This window comes from Lissotriton helveticus, chromosome 2_1, assembly GCF_964261635.1.
Source record: "Lissotriton helveticus chromosome 2_1, aLisHel1.1, whole genome shotgun sequence".
Lineage (NCBI taxonomy): Eukaryota > Metazoa > Chordata > Amphibia > Caudata > Salamandridae > Lissotriton > Lissotriton helveticus.
Window position 1 is genome coordinate 1,519,289,692 of NC_136059.1, and position 18,568 is coordinate 1,519,308,259.

Here is an 18,568-nt window from a genome sequence, read left to right on the forward strand (position 1 = left end):
CGCGTAATCCAAATAATCCAGCCTTTTGCTGGTATTTTCTGACGTGCCAAACTAGTCAGTAGGATCAAACTTGAGTAAACACTGACATTAAGTGTATCAAAACTCAGCCTAGTTTGGACTCTAGTCAGTGAGCACATGGTGAATAAAGCACAGTGGATATGAAACCCACAGAATAACTCTTTCAAATGACATACTAGAATGTGTGTCACACTTCTACAGGTCCCTCTGCCTTGTCCTCTCTTTCAGCATGCGGGCACAGCCATGTTTAGTCCATCTTCGATTGACATCCATTGGGGTCAATTCACTGCTTGACTCATTTCTGATGCAAGAAGGATCAATAGTTGTTGCTAGCATGTAGGTCTGTAATCACTAACCAGGTTTACGTGCCAACATGCACAACTCAGCCAATGAAGAGGTATGTGTGTGAGGGAGGTCTGAGCCCTCTTCCACCTAGTGGGCTTGGTGAAAAACATATTGGTGAAAAGTGGAAGCACCAGTGGAAGCAGAGGTACCTGTCGTGGTACTTCTAAAAATGTATGCTACATAAGACTTTACATTTGATTCTGGCCTCTACTGGGAGTCGGTGGAGAGTTTGAATGGTAAGTTTGCTGTCCCACCTCAGGAGGTCCTTGCAGATGGTTTCTTGAGTGTGTCTTAGTTTTAAGCTGTCTTCTAAACATAGTTTTAGCATTTTTCCTATTTTCATTCATTTCTCTCATCAAATTTCCTCAACCATGTGAGATTAATGTTAGCATTAGGTATGTGTTTTTTATTAATTCCAAATAATAAGCAACTGGTACTAGTTTCTAGGATAAACCCACAGCAATTCCACCAGATGGTCCTTGGCAGTCTTTCCACTGACTAGAGCCGTTTGCACTGCTTCACATCCCACTCTGTAAAATCACACCATTAAGCTGTTATGCTGTAGTAAATACAGCTGTGTTCTTTTTTTAAATAACTCCACTTTTATTCAGAAATTCTTGTATCTATATACCCTTATCTATGGTTACAGATACTAGCAACCCTTCTCTGTAAAACACTTCTCTCATAATCTGGAGCGCAAGCCTCAGGACCACCCACTTTGAAACATAATCATTAATCACTAAAATGTATTTCATGCTACTATTGATCATTTTGAAGAGACCCAAGTAATTCGTAGATAAATGGTATTATGGACCATTAGAAACTGCACAAGTTGTAATGGGAGTGCACAGCACTCCATGAGTTAAATGCATTTTATCTGTGGTGTTCATATGCGGCCACAAATCAGTAATCCATCCCAATTTCGCAGAAGCGGTTTCTTTGATATATACTTAATACTCTCCTTGAACTATTTTGCTTCTTAAATTCACTGGAGATCATATGTCATTTGAAGGATAAGTGATTTTTAGGGAAGACATGTCTTACTGAACTTACCAAAAGACTTGTAAATCGGGTATTGGTAAGCCCACTACTACATATTTATTTTACTTCTGTCAAAGATTTATTACACATCATGTCTTTCCTTCATTCCTCATCACTTGCTTACTAGAAATGTGGCATCACCAACCAGAGCAGGCCCAATAGGAATACAAACCTTTGTTCTGCTTAGCATGTTCAAAAGTAAGTAACAATACACGAGGAAGGACCCGCACGGGTCCCGGCAGACAGTGTGATTCATAGGGCAGAGCAAGATGATGCATATACTCATTCTGAGATAAACATAACGACAATGTCACATGCTCTTGAGCTCTGAGACAACTGGAAAATGTCTTTGGAAAAGTTAGCCAGGGGGCGGAAACAGTGGGATACTGCAAATCAACCCCTCCCCTAGTGTAAAAATGTGCCTTCTGCATCGCCTAGCTAATTTTGGTACTATGTTTCAAACTCTACCTTTCATATCTATTAACAGAGATGCTAAGCTTCATTTACAACTTGTAGCTAACTGGTATTTAACAATTTATTTGGTGTGTGTTTGTACACTCCCAAGGATACACGCAGGGACGTGATTGGTTATGGTCGACATACTAAAGAAATATAATTACTTGTATTGCTTATGGTCTTGTTGTATGAACATAGTTTGTTTGTCCCAGAAACTGATTAACTATACTGATGACATTAGGTGAATGATGTATTTTAAGCAAATGCACTGCTTTTTTAAAGTAATTTTACTCTTTTCCTAAATATGAATAAGATATTGTACTTAATTGTTTCTACAGAGTTTTGTCATGTTATGGGGTTTTCATCTACCATATTCCATGATGTTTATGGAGGTATGTCTGTTGTATTCTTGCATTAGAGGCGAGGACCAAGGTTCTGATCAGTGCGCCCTAATGCCCAGGATAGAGGATGCCCTTAAATATTGTAAATAGTCTCTTGGCCAAAGCAGGTGGGCAAGAATATATTTCTCATCTTGGAAAACTTTTATGTTGGCATGAAAGACTGAAGTAATAGGCAAGTGGTGAACAGTATGTCAAATGGCCTTATGGCAGAATAAACAGGCCAATGGGATAATTTCATCCTAAAATTCAATACAATGGTGAAGCACTGATAAACAAATTATCTACTGTGAATGGAATGGGGGAGTAAAAAAGTGAATACAATTCGATACAGATGAAAGGGGGAAAATAAAAAACTAGTGAGTTCTAGATTTTAACTGGTGTTTCTTTCATCATGACTGAAGCGGTGCCCTTTGAAGAGCCCTCGGCCCTTCTCATGTCAGACTTACTTTTTTGTTCTCTTACTGATGGTCTTCATGATACTGAAGTGGGTTTTTTCCTGCCTCATTTGCACTGGTCCCACATAGTTTGGCATAGCATTTAAAGTGACTATAACTGACGAAAGGAGGGTAAGAGATGACTTCAACATTAAAGGTATGACCCCTTGCTCTTTGTCTCTCCCGCTCCGCCCCCAAATATGTTGCCTGGCTTTTGACCAGCCCACAGAGGATGTTGAGCAGGCAGACCTTTGACCTCCCAAGTCATTTGAAAGAGGTGACCGCATGTACTCGGAGGGTGGCTCAGATGTAATCATGACAATTACACTGAGGAATGTCAGTCATATATTCTTTTAGACAAATTGCTAGTATCAACACGCCCAGCGTTCTTCTAAACGTTGATCATGCCGACCCTTTAATTGTGAGTTTTCTGACCATACCCTCTCTTCCTACGTGGGTAAAAGAGGACCCACAGTTAGAATACTGCAGTTTGCACATGTCTACCATATTGACTATCATTACATATTGAAATGTGGAAACTCATTCGGAGATGAGAGCTATCCCTCAATCCATCAGTTACCCATGTAAAATTTCAGCATGTTGCATACAAACCCAGAAATCAGGGAGGTGGACACTTTTTAAGGCTGCATTTCAGTTGTTACATGATTTTTCTACTCTTCCTACTCCTAAGCACTGGGTGCTCTAGTGACAGATCTTCTGTGAGCTCACCAACTAGTTGTTATTGCTTTATTTTTTGTCTGAGTGATGTTAGTGATATTGAAAGCTGTCAGGCTGTAAATTATTGTGTGATCGGATGTTCTATTTCCCCTCCATTTGTTAGCTGTTGGAAACTGTGGCTGTACTGCTAACCAATCTGTGATATGTAACTATTAAGAAGCTAATTTTATTGAATTCCTGCTGGAGGGCACTTAACAGTATTGTGTTTTCTATGCATTAAGAGAAGAGGGACGAGATGGGAGTAAATGCCATGTTACTAATCCTTGTAGTCTCATTTATGTTTATAGCTGAGGGAAGTGACTGACTTTACCATGATCTGTTGTTCTAGGCACAAGTCAAATTCCGTGATGTTGCTGCATTTTTCACTGAAGAGGAATGGAAGCTTTTGCACAGGTGGCAGAAGGAGTTTTACAAGAATGTGATGAAAGAAATTCATCAAGCCCTAATTTCTTTGGGTAAGTTCATGGGCGCTTGCTTTTACATTGCACTGAGTGGTATTATTTATTGGCTTTAGTGGCAGGTACCTCTTAGTGCATAGAAACACATAGGAGCATCCTCTGCTCTTTGGTGAAGCACATGCTGCATGCCATATTTTACTTGGTCTACAGTTTATCTCCTGTCTCTGAAAAAACACAGAGTGAGAGTTACCCACTGTCATTGGCAGGCCAAGGATACCAGGTTCAGAGACTGATAAAAGTCCTGAGGCCACACAGTCTGTATTTGCTTTAGCACATCTAACCTAAACCCTCAGGGGGAAAATAATTTTCCATAATTCACTCTCTATGAGGGTGAGATCCGAGAGCCCCCTCACAGAGACCTGGATGAGCCAGTAGCAGACAGCAAGGTTGCACAACTGAACTTTTCTCGGGAATCACATTCAGATGGAGACACTGTGCTATTAGATGCATCTACCATGATAAGAACTGCACCACCTGTACCAAACATTATCCGTGTATTGAAGTTGCCCTTCCCGATAGCTATCAGAACAAATATGAGTAGGATTAATGGACAGCATTTATTGTCCTTTATCGCTAGTTCTCTCTTGTGTTCTATTTGTCTTTCATATGTATTTGTTATGATCTTCATAACATCAGTACATAGATATCCATCTTATGGTTTATTATTGGGGGGCGCCTAGTGGCGTGCGACCAAGATGGCCGCACACCGTTGAGGCTCCGACCCTGCTGAGCGGGGAATTATCCTTAATATTATCCTTCTGCCCAGTATCGCGCCATGAAACCCATCACGGGAGGCTCACGACACCACTGCTTCATTTGTGACCTTCATACAGCTCCTGGCCCGCGCTTGGGAAACACTGCGGCATACTAGGCCCCATCTCACTACACGCTGCGTAGCTGAAGCCTGCTTACCGGACACCCCCCCCCGGCCCGGACGCTGGGCGCGACGATAGCTGACACCACGGAGACACGCTCGCTGCAAGTTCGGAAGACACAGTGAGTACCACATGCGTCTACCACCCGGTGTGTGCAGTGCGCCCCAAACTCTAAATAACGTGGCTCAGGCTGTGGGGCTGCGGGGTCGACAGACTACAGGGCCACCAACACTATCAGAGGCACCACGGGGGGGAAAACAATTGAGGTGGATTACGACTTGGTGCTGTGGGGTTTGCTGACCACCCCCCGCCCCTCCCAAGACAGCGGCGAGACTCCTATGGGGCAGCGACCGACACAGCAATTACAACACGGGGGGCTATTGATGAGGCAGAAATGCACCAGTGTGTACCCTCCTTAGCACCGACAAGCAGAACATTTGCTCCCTGATGGCACTGCGGCGAGCCGCCATTTTGGATGGCTGGAGAGCGTGACGGGGGAAACGTGGCCTGACGCGCCTGCATTATCGATGGCCCCAGATAAAGCCACTCACCTGCTACGAAGCTGTGGGAGATACAGCTGCATAATAAACTTCATACGCCCGGGCCCCTGGGAGACTCTACCTTGATAGGAGCGGCTGCTCTTCAGTTCCCCCTGTTTCTCTGCCTCCACGTGGATGCTCATAGCGCCCTTTTACGACACACCTTGCGCAGAGAAGCCTGGCGAGACGATCAACGCTACTGCCAGAACCCACCTGTCGGAAGGCCTGTAAAGGGCAGTTATACTGCGAAGCAACCAGCCTCGGAGGGGCAACACGAATCCACACTCAGTGATGCTACTCCTCTGTGTCCACCCGCCTGCACCATGGGGCGATCAGACGCTAAGCAAACCAAGATCCCTTTCGAAGCGCGAAAGTCGTCCAAGACGGGCCCGGCGGTACAGGTGGACCCAGACACCGCAGACGTACCTGATGAAGACTGGGAAACACTCCTACTAAGCATGAAAACTTGCCTCTCCTCCATTGACGCCAAAATAGACAGCATGAACTCCAGGATGGACTCTATAGTTACGAAACTGGAGAAACATGATCATCGCATCCAGGAAGCAGAAAACAGGATCTCGGATCTTGAGGATGGTGCCGCGGCGAGTGGCGGTCAACTATCACAGATGGAAAAGCTACTAAAGGTAATCGCCGACAAAAATGAAGACTTAGAAGCCCGCTCACTTCGGAACAATGTTCGTATCGTTGGCCTGGCGGAAACCACCAACACGGGGCGCATGGAAGACTTCTTTGAGAAGTTGGTGTCGGATCTGTTTGGAAGGGAATCATTCTCGCCCCACTTGACCGTGGAATGAGCCCACCGATCCCATGCGGCCCGCCCACCCCCGGGTGCGCCCCAGAGGCCAGTTATAGCCCATTTCCTGAACTATCGGGACAGGGATACGGTCCTCCGACTAGCTCGAGATAAAGGCCAGGTCAGCTATGAAAATACCACTTTCCTTCTTCCCGGACTTTACGCCAGCTGTACAAGATGTCAGACGGAAATTCGTTGCCGTCAAAAAGAAGTTCCAGACTCAGAATATTCCCTACGCGATGCTGTACCGAGCGAGGCTGAAAATCACTCATCAGGGAAAACAACATTTCTTTCAAAACCCACAACAAGCCGAGGACTACCTTAAGAGGCAACGTCGAGCGGCGTCCAGAGAGGCGGTGGCACGTGAGCGCTCCAGGTCAATGTCGCCCCTATCAGATGTGGGCTAAATACCAGCAGTGGAACCACAGCGAACTGAACACTCTGGACTTATTGATGCAACTGTGGGCGCTCAGATGGTGATGTATTGAACGTACTTATACTGTTTACCATATCCCGCTCGGCTTCTCTCCTCTGTCCCGTGAGCTGTCTGCCCCTCGATGGGGCGACAGGCGGGCGCAAGTAGGGAGGAGAGTGGGTAGGTAGTCAGCCCCTCGTGATGACCCCACGCGGGCGTACCCCCAAGTGGTTATTGGGAACGGGATATGTTAGTTTGAATGAAGGTTGGGGCAAGGTGCGTGGGGGTCTTATGCCCGGCGAGTTGGGGCAGCCGGTGTGGGAGGGGGGTGGGGGTTTGAAAGGCACTGTGGGATTGTTTACACAAGTTGCAATGGTTCTTGATAGATGGTCAGGTATAGACTTTGCTGATGGTCAACATGGCAGGCAACTCCAGGGATTTTAACGGTCTCAGGGTGGCTTCTTCGAATGTGCGGGGCCTTAACAACCCTAGGAAAAAGAGACAGGTCTTGGGATATATGGATAGACACCACATAAACGTATTACAAGAGACACACCTTAGCCCAGGTAACACAACACAATTCGCTTCTCGCTGGGCTCACATAGTTACTTTTCTTCATATTCGAGCTATTCCCGAGGATCAGCCATCTTATTTATAAGGGGAACTCAATTTATTCCGCTAGGAGAGGAGGTAGACGCAGAGGGAAGATACTGCCTGGTATGGGGACGGTACCACACATATGATATCACAATAGCCAACCACTATGGCCCTAATATCGACGAACCGCGTCCGCTCCTTGCCCTGTGGTCCCGCATTCAAGAAATAGACACTACCTACATCATCTGGGGAGGAGACTTAAACACAACGCTACAACCCACTCTGGACCGATCTCATAGCTCCCCAATCCACTTTACGAATGCACATAAGGCCCTGAAGGATATTGTGGACTCAAACTATATACTAGACACCTGGAGACACACAAACCCTGCATTGAGGGAAGGCACACATTACTCTGCTGTTCACTCGACTTGGGCGCAACTAGATTACATATTTATATCCTTGGGTATGGCGCATTGGCTGCACCACGCTGCTCACCTGCCCCGTACATACTCTGACCACACCCCAGTTGTGGTTGAGCTATGCCCACCCCTGTCTCAGCCCCCATATAACAGATGGCGTCTCAACCCATTACACCTACAGGACACTGCATTCAAGTCTCAGCTTGAACAGGGCATACAAGACTTCTTCGAGCGTAATCTAAGGTCCTTGTCTAGTATCACCACAGTCTGGGAGGCCTTTAAGGTCACCGTGCATGAATGGTGCATCTCCAAGGGTGGGGTACTTAGAACACTACGCGATGACCTGAATAGATTGGAAGGAGAATTGAAGACCCTAGAGGGTACCCTCTCCTCCGGCTCGGGTTCAAATGCGACAAGAGCTCACTTTAGAGACAAAATGACAGAGTATGAAGACTTAGCAGAACGGAAGTGCAAGCTTAGCGGCAAGCCCTATAGGGCTAGAGTGTATGGTAAAGGGGATCGACCAGGGAAGGCCCTTGCACGTGCGACCCGAAATCCCCGATTCTCAAATTATGTGGCAGAAATACAAGACACACTGGGTACTGTTTGTAGGGCATTGCCCGACCAACTAAAGGTGTTTCAAGACCATTATATCATGCTTTACACCTCTCAGAGGGGAATCCCGCTGGATCTGCCGCACTATTTTGAAGACTTTGCTCTAGCATGGATGGGAGACGTCCAACGTAAATTCCTAAGCCACGATCTAGAGCTCGATGAAATCACTGACGCCATAATGCATACCAAATCTGGCAAAGCCCCAGGAGCAGACGGGCTGCCCATTGAATTTTATAAAACGTACGCTAAAATACTAGCTCCCATCCTAAAGGAAGTATATTACACAGCTCTAGAGGAGGGCAGCCTTCCAGCAACAATGCGAGAGGCTCTAATAACATCTCTATTGAAACCTGGGAAACCTCCCGCTTATTGCGACTCATATAGGCCCTTGTCCCTCCTAAATTGCAACACTAAAATTCTGGCGAAAGTCCTGGCGACCCGCCTTAACTTAATAATGAACAGATTAGGCGGGCTTCATCCCGAATCGCGCCGTGGCTCACAACCTTAGGACGTTGGCGGCGGTGATACAAGATATCGATCCCAACTGTTCGGCCGTTGCCGTCTTCCTAGACGCCACAAAGGCGTTCGATTCCCTAGAATGGGACATCCTGCTTGGCACCCTGGAACGCATGGGCACACCACCTGTCTTCCTCAGCTGGGTGAGTCTTTTGTACAGTCGCCCGACGGCCTCGGTTCTGCTAAACGGAGCCAAGTCCCCTTCTCCATCTCAAGGGGCACGCGGCAGGGTTGCCTGCTTTCCCCTATATTATTTGCACTCGCTATTGAACCCCTCGCTGCCAAACTCCGGCAGCACCATAACCACAGAGCCTTGGTATATCTCGCCAGGCAATTGCTCATATCTCTATACGCGGATGACATCACGCTTATATTAAGAAACCGGACGAGAATCTTAACCCAGTGCTATGGGAAATAACTAAGTATGGGGCTATATCGGGAGTACAGATAAATTGGTCGAAGTCTGCCACATTCCCACTCACAGACCACACAACACAACATCCCCTAGACTATCCACTGGTATGGGAGACGGAAGACTTCAAATACCTGGGCATACATACATATCACTCGTGATAAAGACGCGCTCATGAGAATAAATTATGGCACCGCCATCGACAAAATATCTGATAACATAACCAAATGGCTGAGACTTCCGCTGTCTATGGCAGGGCGGATCTCGCTCATTAAGATGGTCATACTCCCCAAGCTCCTTTCCCTCTTCATTAATATTCCTTATAACCCGGGGCGCTTTTTTTTCCGACACCCTTCGATCTCAACTAACCAGACTGATATGGGACGGCGGGCAGGCCCGACTTGGATTATCCACAATGATGCTTCCTTATAGTCAGGGCGGCTTTGATGTCCCCAACTTTGAGATATATTACCATTGCGCACAAGCACACTTTGCCGCCTACTGGTTTCACACCCCGCCTTTCATGCCACAACTCACGGTGGAGGACGGATAAATGGCACCCTTACCGCCGAATGCTTACCTCTTTTCTGCGGTGAAGGAAAAAGGGAGAGATCCTTCCACCGTTGACTGCACCATAATTGCCTGGCGACACATAGCCCGTAAGCTGGGAACCCAACTGATGTACTCACCCAAGATGCCTTTATGGCACAATCCCCTCGTACCTGTGGCCTGCAAAGGCATAGGCCGCAAAATGTTGGGAACCCTGTGTTATTATACCTGGGGGGACCTCTACCTGGGAGGTAGTTTCCGGACCAGAGAACAGTTTTTTGGTGCGCAATCCCCCACAACGATGGACATCTTCTTATACACCCGCCTCAGGCAAAATTTGAAAGCCCTCATGCCCGCCTTCCCTGATGAGCCCGAAATCCTAGCGCCACTCCATGCATTGCTTTCCCAGGAAACACCTCGACATGTGGTATCCCTATTGTACAAACATGCTCACGCTGCGACACCACCTCTAGCCCCTCGATCTCGTGCTAATTGGGACAGGGACCTTCCAGAGCCCCTCACGGATGATCAGTGGGAGCTCAGCTGCTCACTAACAGGCACAATAACCGGCAATAGTAGATTATGGCTTAGTCACTATAAATTCCTACACCGCCTATACCATACACCCGTTCGACTGCATACATTTCACCTTAGAGACACGGACAGATGTGAGAGATGTGGTAGAGAGGGAGCAGATTTTGACCACCTTGCGTGGAACTGCCCCCAAGTGGCCGATTATTGGACACAAGTTTTCAAGGGAGCGTCTGACATGATAGGGGTCCAAATTACACCATGCCCACTTGTGGGTTTACTTGGTTTGATTCAAGACATACCTACTGTACACAAGAAATTCTTAGCGATGGGTCTGCTACTAGCAAAGCGTCAGGTGGCATGCAGGTGGGGACGTGGAAAGGCGCCTAAATTTAAAGACTGGGTGCACACCATGACTACATGGCAAGAATACTCACACTTTTATGCAGAAATGATGCCTATCACGTCTCGTCCGAAAGACATATGGGGACCACTCACAACCTATCTCCTTGCCTTAGAAGCGGCCTCGGCGGAGGAGGCTGAGCACTCTAACCCACCACTGATAGACGGGGAGCAAGGGACACACGTAAACAACACACCGTGATGGGCCACCACACACCCATAGTAAGGCACCTCCAGATCTGTAATGACATGTTCAGCAACCTCTCCACGATGATGGATCTTGATGGGTCTCATTCGCCCCCCGTCCTTTCTTATCATGTGTTCTCTCTCTTTTGATTCATGAATGCCTTAGGAATACGCCTGCACATTGTAAATTCCGAACGCCACCTACATCTTATGCATACCAGTTTGGACTTTAATGTATGTAGTGCATATCGATGTCTGCTAAAGCAACTTGACCACCTTCAAATGTTCATATACATAGTGCTGTATTTGAGAGATGTTCTTTCGCCTTTTTTTTTTCTCTCTATATTTTGTTAAACTGCACAAAAATGGACATCCGGCTCGACTGCTACGGGAAGGTGTTTATATATGCTTTCATGTTATTGCCATAATATAATCTGCCTGATTGTTATGACACTGATGTACCGTGCTAACTCAATGCAAGTTTATAAATAAAATGTTAAAAAAAGAAAAAGGTTTATTATTGAAAGAAACATTTTATGATGTTTATTTTTTCCGTTGTATTTAAGGATTTTTTTTAATACTGTTTTATTATCTCTCTTTATTTGAAATAAGTATACTCTTCGTGTGTTATCACTTTTGTCTCATAGGTATTAGATGTAATATAGAATGCTTTTTGCACAGCAAATACTTTTGGAACAAACTAACATTGAAGGGGGGTGGTGTTATTCCTATCTGAAAATAGGAAGAGGTCCCCCATAGGGGTCATACGAAGGGAAATTGCACTACACTCTGCAATCGCAAGGGCCTTTAGGTCTGGTCGCTGTCTCAGTGTTATCTCCAGCAAGGCAACCACACCCTGCCTCCAAGCAGAGCTTTTCACTCCCGTCTCAGCTCACCTCTCCATTCTCCACCCTATTCTCTACTTCTCCTTTTACATCGAATTGCCTAGCCACCCTCCACACCCTACTTTCATTTCTTACCCTTTTGTCCCAGTTGTGCTAAATATTTCAGCCTCTTCCCTACTCCCGCGGCTTTAACCTTCCATTTTTATTTCTCCTTTTATTCCTTCTTTGCTAACCTATCTTACCCTCCACAAAACCTGCATCCTCAGCTTTGCATCATTTGCCTTTCTACTTTCTTCTCTCTTCTAGCGGTCCATCTCTCCTCTTTCTATCTTCTCCATTTCTCTCCGACCTGTCTTCCCTGTCACTCTTTATCTCAGTTTCTGCTGTCTTTCTCCTCCCCCTTCCTCATTCTCTCCCTCACTTTGCCTCTGCACTTTTCCCTGTAGCTCATTCGCCCACTCCCTTCGAATCCATTTCCCCCTGCCCCCATCATGTCGTTCTCCAGTTCCCAGCTGCTCCTCACAGTACCTCTTGCTTATGGATTGCAAGACAGATACTTATCCACCTTCACCATCATTCAGTTGTTCTCACCACGAGCTGGAGCCAGTCTCCTTTTAGACCTGGTCTCCAACCCTACTTTGTATTAGAAGTAGGAAAAGCACAACCACCGTGATGTGATGCATCAGTACCCAGTAAGTCCACCTCATTTTCGCCCTTCTCCACTCCTCAAGAGTCACAGGGTTCTGTGTGTATCTTGTGAAGGGCTATCGAACCACTCATGACCCAGAATTCTAGGTAATGTGTAAGAAGCAACCCAGCGTTATGGTTCAGACCTCAGAAAGCTTTCCAGGAGTTGACAAATGTCTTCTGCACAACTCATGTTTGAAAAGCCCCTGACCTCAGGAAAGACTGCATCAATTCAATACGTTTATTAAGAATTTGGATCTCAAAGAGGTCCACTGTGGAGTAGTGTGGCTCACTGGTTAGAGGCGGCAGGCCTGAGAGCAGAAGTCAGCCTGGGACCAGGGTTCAATTCCCGACGCGGCAGGGTCGTGGACCTTGGTCAGCGGACTCGATAATTCTTGCTTCGGTGCTTACTCTAATCAGGGGTTCCACTCGGCAACTCTGGGCATTAGCTTGCCTAATCTCCACAACGGCCCCACCAATTCCGGGGATGCCTGGCTCCACCTTGGGGACTCCCAGCAAGGGACCATCCCACAGGGAAAGCCAGGACGGGTTCCCCAGAGTTATACAGCGCCGGGACGCCCCGTTGCTGGGGCAGCTGTGCGCTTTACAAGTATACTACATTTACATTACATTTACTTAAAACGTACATAAATAGTCATGTTAGAAACCCAACAATAATTATAAAAGCACTTCAATAAAACTATTCTATTTACATGACTACATCAATTTATACAAAGTTAGATCAGAAAAAGCCATAAAAGGTTTCCAAAATCGACTCTGCTGTATTATTTTAGGCAGCAATATGGCTCTCCAGTTGTAGAAAGCGAAATAATGTCTCCATATAGATTTTTAGAACATGTGCAATTGAATAGAATAGCATAAGAAAGCAGTTTCATCTAATGGCAGATTATTAAATAAAGTGCATCATGTAGCAACAGTAATGACAAATCATTAAATAAAGTACATCATACACCAGCTACGGCATAGCAGCAATCGAAAAGATACTGTAGGAGAGTGGGGTATGCAATCCCATGGCCACCCCAGATTTTTGCTTTTTGCTTCACTGATTTACGACTTTCCCTGGCTGTGGGCCTGCTAATCAGACCCACAGCCTAGCTGTTCTCTCTCTAAATTGACAAGCATGTACCTTAGGTGCATTTACCAATTGGTACTGGGCCACCTTATCAGTCCCTGTACAGTATACCTTAGGTATCCAGGGCATAGGTGTACCCAGGGCCTACCAGGGGCTGCAGCATGTATTATGCCACCCCTGGCTGGCCACCCAAATCTGACACAACTGGCTGCACGACAGCTGGGGCAAGGTGGTGTAATCACCCTTTGCTGTAGATATAGTATTCCTATATCTAACCCTAAAATGGACACATATATTCCTATCAGTCACTCCTATGGCAGGCCTTATCAATCCTGAAGGCAGAGTGCTTGGAATTATGTGAGATAGTGCTCTGGCATGAGCTGAGCCCGTTTGCAGCTTGCGGAACCAAGTCCTTATAGCTGTTCCATGATAACGCTATACCATATACTCTTAAGTGCATTATGAACCTCGCGGTCAAATGCTAACTTTGGCATAGCATTATCAAAACATGTCGAGTAAGGTGTCATACGAATTGGAATACTAACCCCTCGCCAATTCTGGCGACGGGGTTAGCAGTCCACCCTTCTAGAGGGGCACGACATGTATGTAACTGTGAACCCCGGTTAAAGTTAACTCGAGCCTCAGCATCACAAAATGGATGCTGCCACCACAGACACAAGTCTGACCTCTTGCTGCTGGGAGTCCTTCCAGCAAGGGAGGCTCAGACAAAGGGTTTCCTGCCTTGGGTGGTGCTAGCACCACCCCAGACAGGATTTTGTGTATTAGGTAGGCCAAGGCTGAAAGGAATGAGACATGTCTGGGGCACACAACGTGCCCTGTGCATACACCGGTTCCAACCAGTTGCTGGGGCACTCCAGCCCCAGCTCTGGCGGGAAACCGGACAAAGGATAGGGGGTGTAGCCACCCCCTTCCTGGTCCCACCCAGGGGAGGGACCTAGTCGTACTGCAGCCCCCTTTAGCTGAATAAAGGTAGGAGCTGGTCCCATTCCCAGTTAGATTAATCTTGACAACTTCCACGAAGAAACTCTTGACCTTCGACCTCCTGAACATCAGAAGACTGAAGAATCTTCCCTATGGTCAGGGAGTGACCATCCTGCTTCGCAGGCACCATCAAGCTCCTGTGCGGTTTGCTGTAAAGTCCTTCCAGCCCGGAATCCGACCATCCAGCTCGACAAGACCCGGACCTCCAGACCCCTCTGACCTCTACCCACATCCACAGCACAGCTGGGACCCGTGGGTGCGACGAGCAACGTGGAGACGGCCATCTTGAAGAAACCTGCACAGCGCTTCCAGCACGACCCAGAGAGTTCCTCGAGTGAGTGCATTGGGGACTGAGAAGCCCCACACCGACGCAGCTCCTGCTCCAAAGACCAGCCCCCCAGCATCCCCGTGATCTGCGTGGGGCCCCTTTTGCTTGGTTGCTGCTTTCCTGTTGTCTGGTCACTTGCCGGCTGGCTCGTGACCTCTGAGACGACGACCCGAAGATTTCAACACTGCTAGTCGGGTCCCCCAGACTGGCCCTTGCTTCCTTGCAAAAGAGAAGCACCCCGGACCCTCCTGGTCCACACCAAACGCCATCTTTGTTCCACCGCGTGGCTTGCATTAGCCAAGGCCTGTTGTCCAGATCGACGATCCGACACCGCCAACAGCAGCAGACTACGTGGGACAGCTCGTGCCTCCAGCCTGGTCGTGAAGAACAGCTCCTGGTCCGCGCAGCTACAGAGAGAAGCGACCCTTCCTCCACCTGAACGCGGCAACAGCATCTGGTTCCCTCCTGGTTCCAGCACCGTCACTGGCTAGTGACCAAGACTCTGTCCCCTTCCCTTTCAGGACTTACTTCTTCCCAGTTCCATCCTTGGAACCACCGGACTCCTCCATCTGGCTGCCTGCCAGCAACTCTTTGTTTCAGGCATCACCGGGATCAACGCAGCAAACCCGACACCACTTCAGCCCTATGCACCCGCAGTCTGTGGGTTAGGTAACTAAAGCTTCTGGGTGCTGAAGTCAGTGTTCACTATCCTAGTGTCCAGGTCCACTGTTGTTTTCCCTCCATCCAGCCGGGTTCGTCCGGAATCCGTAACTTTCTAAATTGTAAGATCCATAGACGTTGGTACGCATCCCGCGTGAGAGTTCCCACTCTGCACGTGAGTCCTGTGGGCCTCCTGCTCCGTACTTACCTAGTTCGTAGTGTAGTCCCACCGATCCTCCAGCCTCTGGATCTCCTTACAGTACTTTCCTTCCTCGCATTCCATTGTTTTGAGTATATGGTTTGTCGTGCCCCTAAGGCACTCGTGTAAATATTGTGCGAACTCGTATTTCTTTTGTAGTATTGTCATGTGCTTAGCCCTCTGACCTCATAAAGAGTTCAGAGGTGTATGTTAGTTAATAAATATCCTTTTATTTTCATAACAACCTGTGTGGTGTCCTTTCATCTGGTATTCAAGGGGTTATATTGTGGTAAAACAGCTGGCTTCACATGCCAAAAGAGTTTAGCCTAAGACTGCTTTTGTCCACGCTACTAGGATAGCTGGTCTATAAGGTTGACTTACAACCAATCACCATAAGGGGTTGTTTGGACTGATACAGGGTGATCACTAGAATTAGTGAACATCATATATCAGGCCAACTTCTCACAGATACCTCCTATACTAAACAGTAAAGGATCCAATCCTTGAGAATTTGATCCTTGCTGATCCTGTTAAATATGAAATTTGGAAATATATCATATAGCAGCTCCATATATTTTATGTAAAGTGCATCATAGAGCAGCAACAAATATTTCCCTTATAACTTATTTAAAATGGAAAAAAACTAGTTTAGTGCAAACAGCGAAAAGTTGACAACAATTGTATATATATATTTTCTGCAAGTGAAAAAAATACAAAGATAGAAAAGACATAAGAATTTGGAGCTTTAAAGAAAGTATAAGAAAACTAATTTAATGCTTAGCCAACCATACTAGGGGTCTAATTAAGAACATTTTAAATATATTCATAAAATCCCTAAAAAATTAAAAAAGTTTTGCGCATACTGTTTCATTTTTTGGACAGAACAAAAATTCTCTAGCAGACGAAACATTTTTGATGCCAGTCGGGACGAAGCCATTTAAATCGAGATGCAGTCAAAGCCGGACATACAAACAAGATATGATCGAGGTTCTGAATATCCTGATTACAAAAATTTCAGTTTTTTTCCACCTTCCCCATTAGGTGACCAATTTACAGTTAGATCATTTAATGGTGAAAGGTTCATACGGCAAAGAGTAGTCCATCTGCGAATACCGTGGCTTAAGTTCCAGGAGAGGTACTTCTGAGGAACTCTCGGGGAAGCATTCTTGACTATTGTTTCCAGCCTGGCCCTTTTTCTGCAAATGCTAACATCTCTCTGATAGCTAATTAAGCCACTTGAAATCTTTAAAAAAGGTTTTAATTCCATGGTAGATAAGGATAGCACAAAATCCTCTTGCTCATTAAAATGTTGCAGTGCCAAGAAGAAATCGCTAAAAAAAGAGTATTTATACATTTGTCCTGCAAAAATTTCCTGTCGCATAAAACTCCTCAAAGAAGAAGTCTCACTGTTCTTTAGGTGATAACACCAAGATATTACCCTTGCTAAACCTTGTAAAAAAGAGATTACCAAGCCAAATTCTAGCCTACTGGGGTCTATTGGGACAAGTGTATTAAAGTTACATAGTTTACAAAAGATTTGGCTTTTGTTCTTATCCAAGAAGCTCCATTCACCTCGGGTATGGATTTAATTGCGTATAACAAGGTAGGAGGAATTTTAGTTTTAAAAACTAAAAGCAAATGCGAGAAATGTCTTCGACCCAAAGCACTATAAAATAGGCATGGGCCATTTGCGTGCAATGTTGCTTTAGAAGAGCTATGTTCAATATGGGGACTGATCCATGTACTACTTGAAATAACTTTCCCCAGAGAAAGGTAAGAATCTACAATCTCCAATTTTTTGGGACCAAACTCCAATTAAAATTACAAACTGTTCTATTTTTTCCTCGTTTCATAACCAAAACCTTACTTTTAGAAACATTTATTTTCAAAAATTGTGCAGATGTATACTGCTGTAATCGTAACAATTTTATATTTAATCCGATAGGGGTCAGGTCCATAATTACGATATCGTCTGCGTACATAAGCCAAGGAAAAGAGCGGCCATCTATCTGTGGCGCGTCCCCTTCCGGTAAGGAAATACAATCCGGTAGATCTCTAACATATAAAGAAAACAGTAGAGTGCTAATAGACAACCTTGCTTCAAACCGTTTTCCGTAGTGATTACAGAAGATAGGCCCTGAGTTCCCCCCATTAATACTTGGCACCATGTTTGTGAGTATAGAACAATAACTAAGGATAACAGAGTAGAAGGTACCCCCATTTTATATAACTTTTTACCTTATCGAAAGCAGTAGAAAAGTCTATAAATGCTACATAGATATTTGTCCTGCGAAAGACCGTATATTTCTCTTCAATTTGTTTCAAAAAACAGATATTGTCTAAGGTAGAATGTTTTTTGCTAAACCCTGCTTGCTCAATGGGGAGGATTTTCTCCTCTACTACCCAATCAGTGAGATTCTCAAGAGTACAGCGGGCAAAAATGTTCCCAACTGCGTCCAATAAGGCTATTTGTCGGTAGTTACTTGGAAGATGTCTTTCGCCCTTTGTATATAGCGGAATTAAGATGCTACTGGACCATGACAAGGGGGTCCACCCATAACGATAGCAATATGGTATTCAAGGGGTTATATTGTGGTAAAACAGCTGGCTTCACATGCCAAAAGAGTTTAGCCTAAGACTGCTTTTGTCCACGCTACTAGGATAGCTGTTCTATAAGGTTGACTTACAACCAATCACCATAAGGGGTTGTTTGGACTGATACAGGGTGATCACTAGAATTAGTGAACATCACATATCAGGCCAACTTCTCACATTGGTGTGCAGCGGTTGGGATTTGAGCTTGCTGTTCTTTTACCAAATATAATCTTGTAATATCATTTGAAAGATCACATAAGGTACCTAGGTACATATAACACGCTTAGAAATACTCTGAGTTCTACTGAACCAGCTGTTGTAGTGTAACAGGGCTTAGCACACCCTGACTACAACTCTAGCAAGGGATCAGTAGGTAAACCCATAGTGTAGGTAGG

At 45.8% G+C, this 18,568-nt stretch overlaps 1 protein-coding gene across 5 annotated transcripts in view; it reads left to right on the forward strand.

Moving 5' to 3' along the window:
• The window catches only part of LOC144818747 (uncharacterized), a 289,911-nt gene that overhangs the window by 133,653 nt on the left and 137,690 nt on the right, over positions 1–18,568 (forward strand). For all 5 annotated transcript variants that reach the window (XM_078676453.1, XM_078676450.1, XM_078676452.1 and 2 more), the window contains one exon: positions 3,762–3,888. In XM_078676453.1, coding sequence (XP_078532579.1) covers positions 3,855–3,888 — 34 coding nt within the window. In that variant the 5' untranslated portion in view covers positions 3,762–3,854. The remainder of the gene's footprint in view (positions 1–3,761; positions 3,889–18,568) is intronic.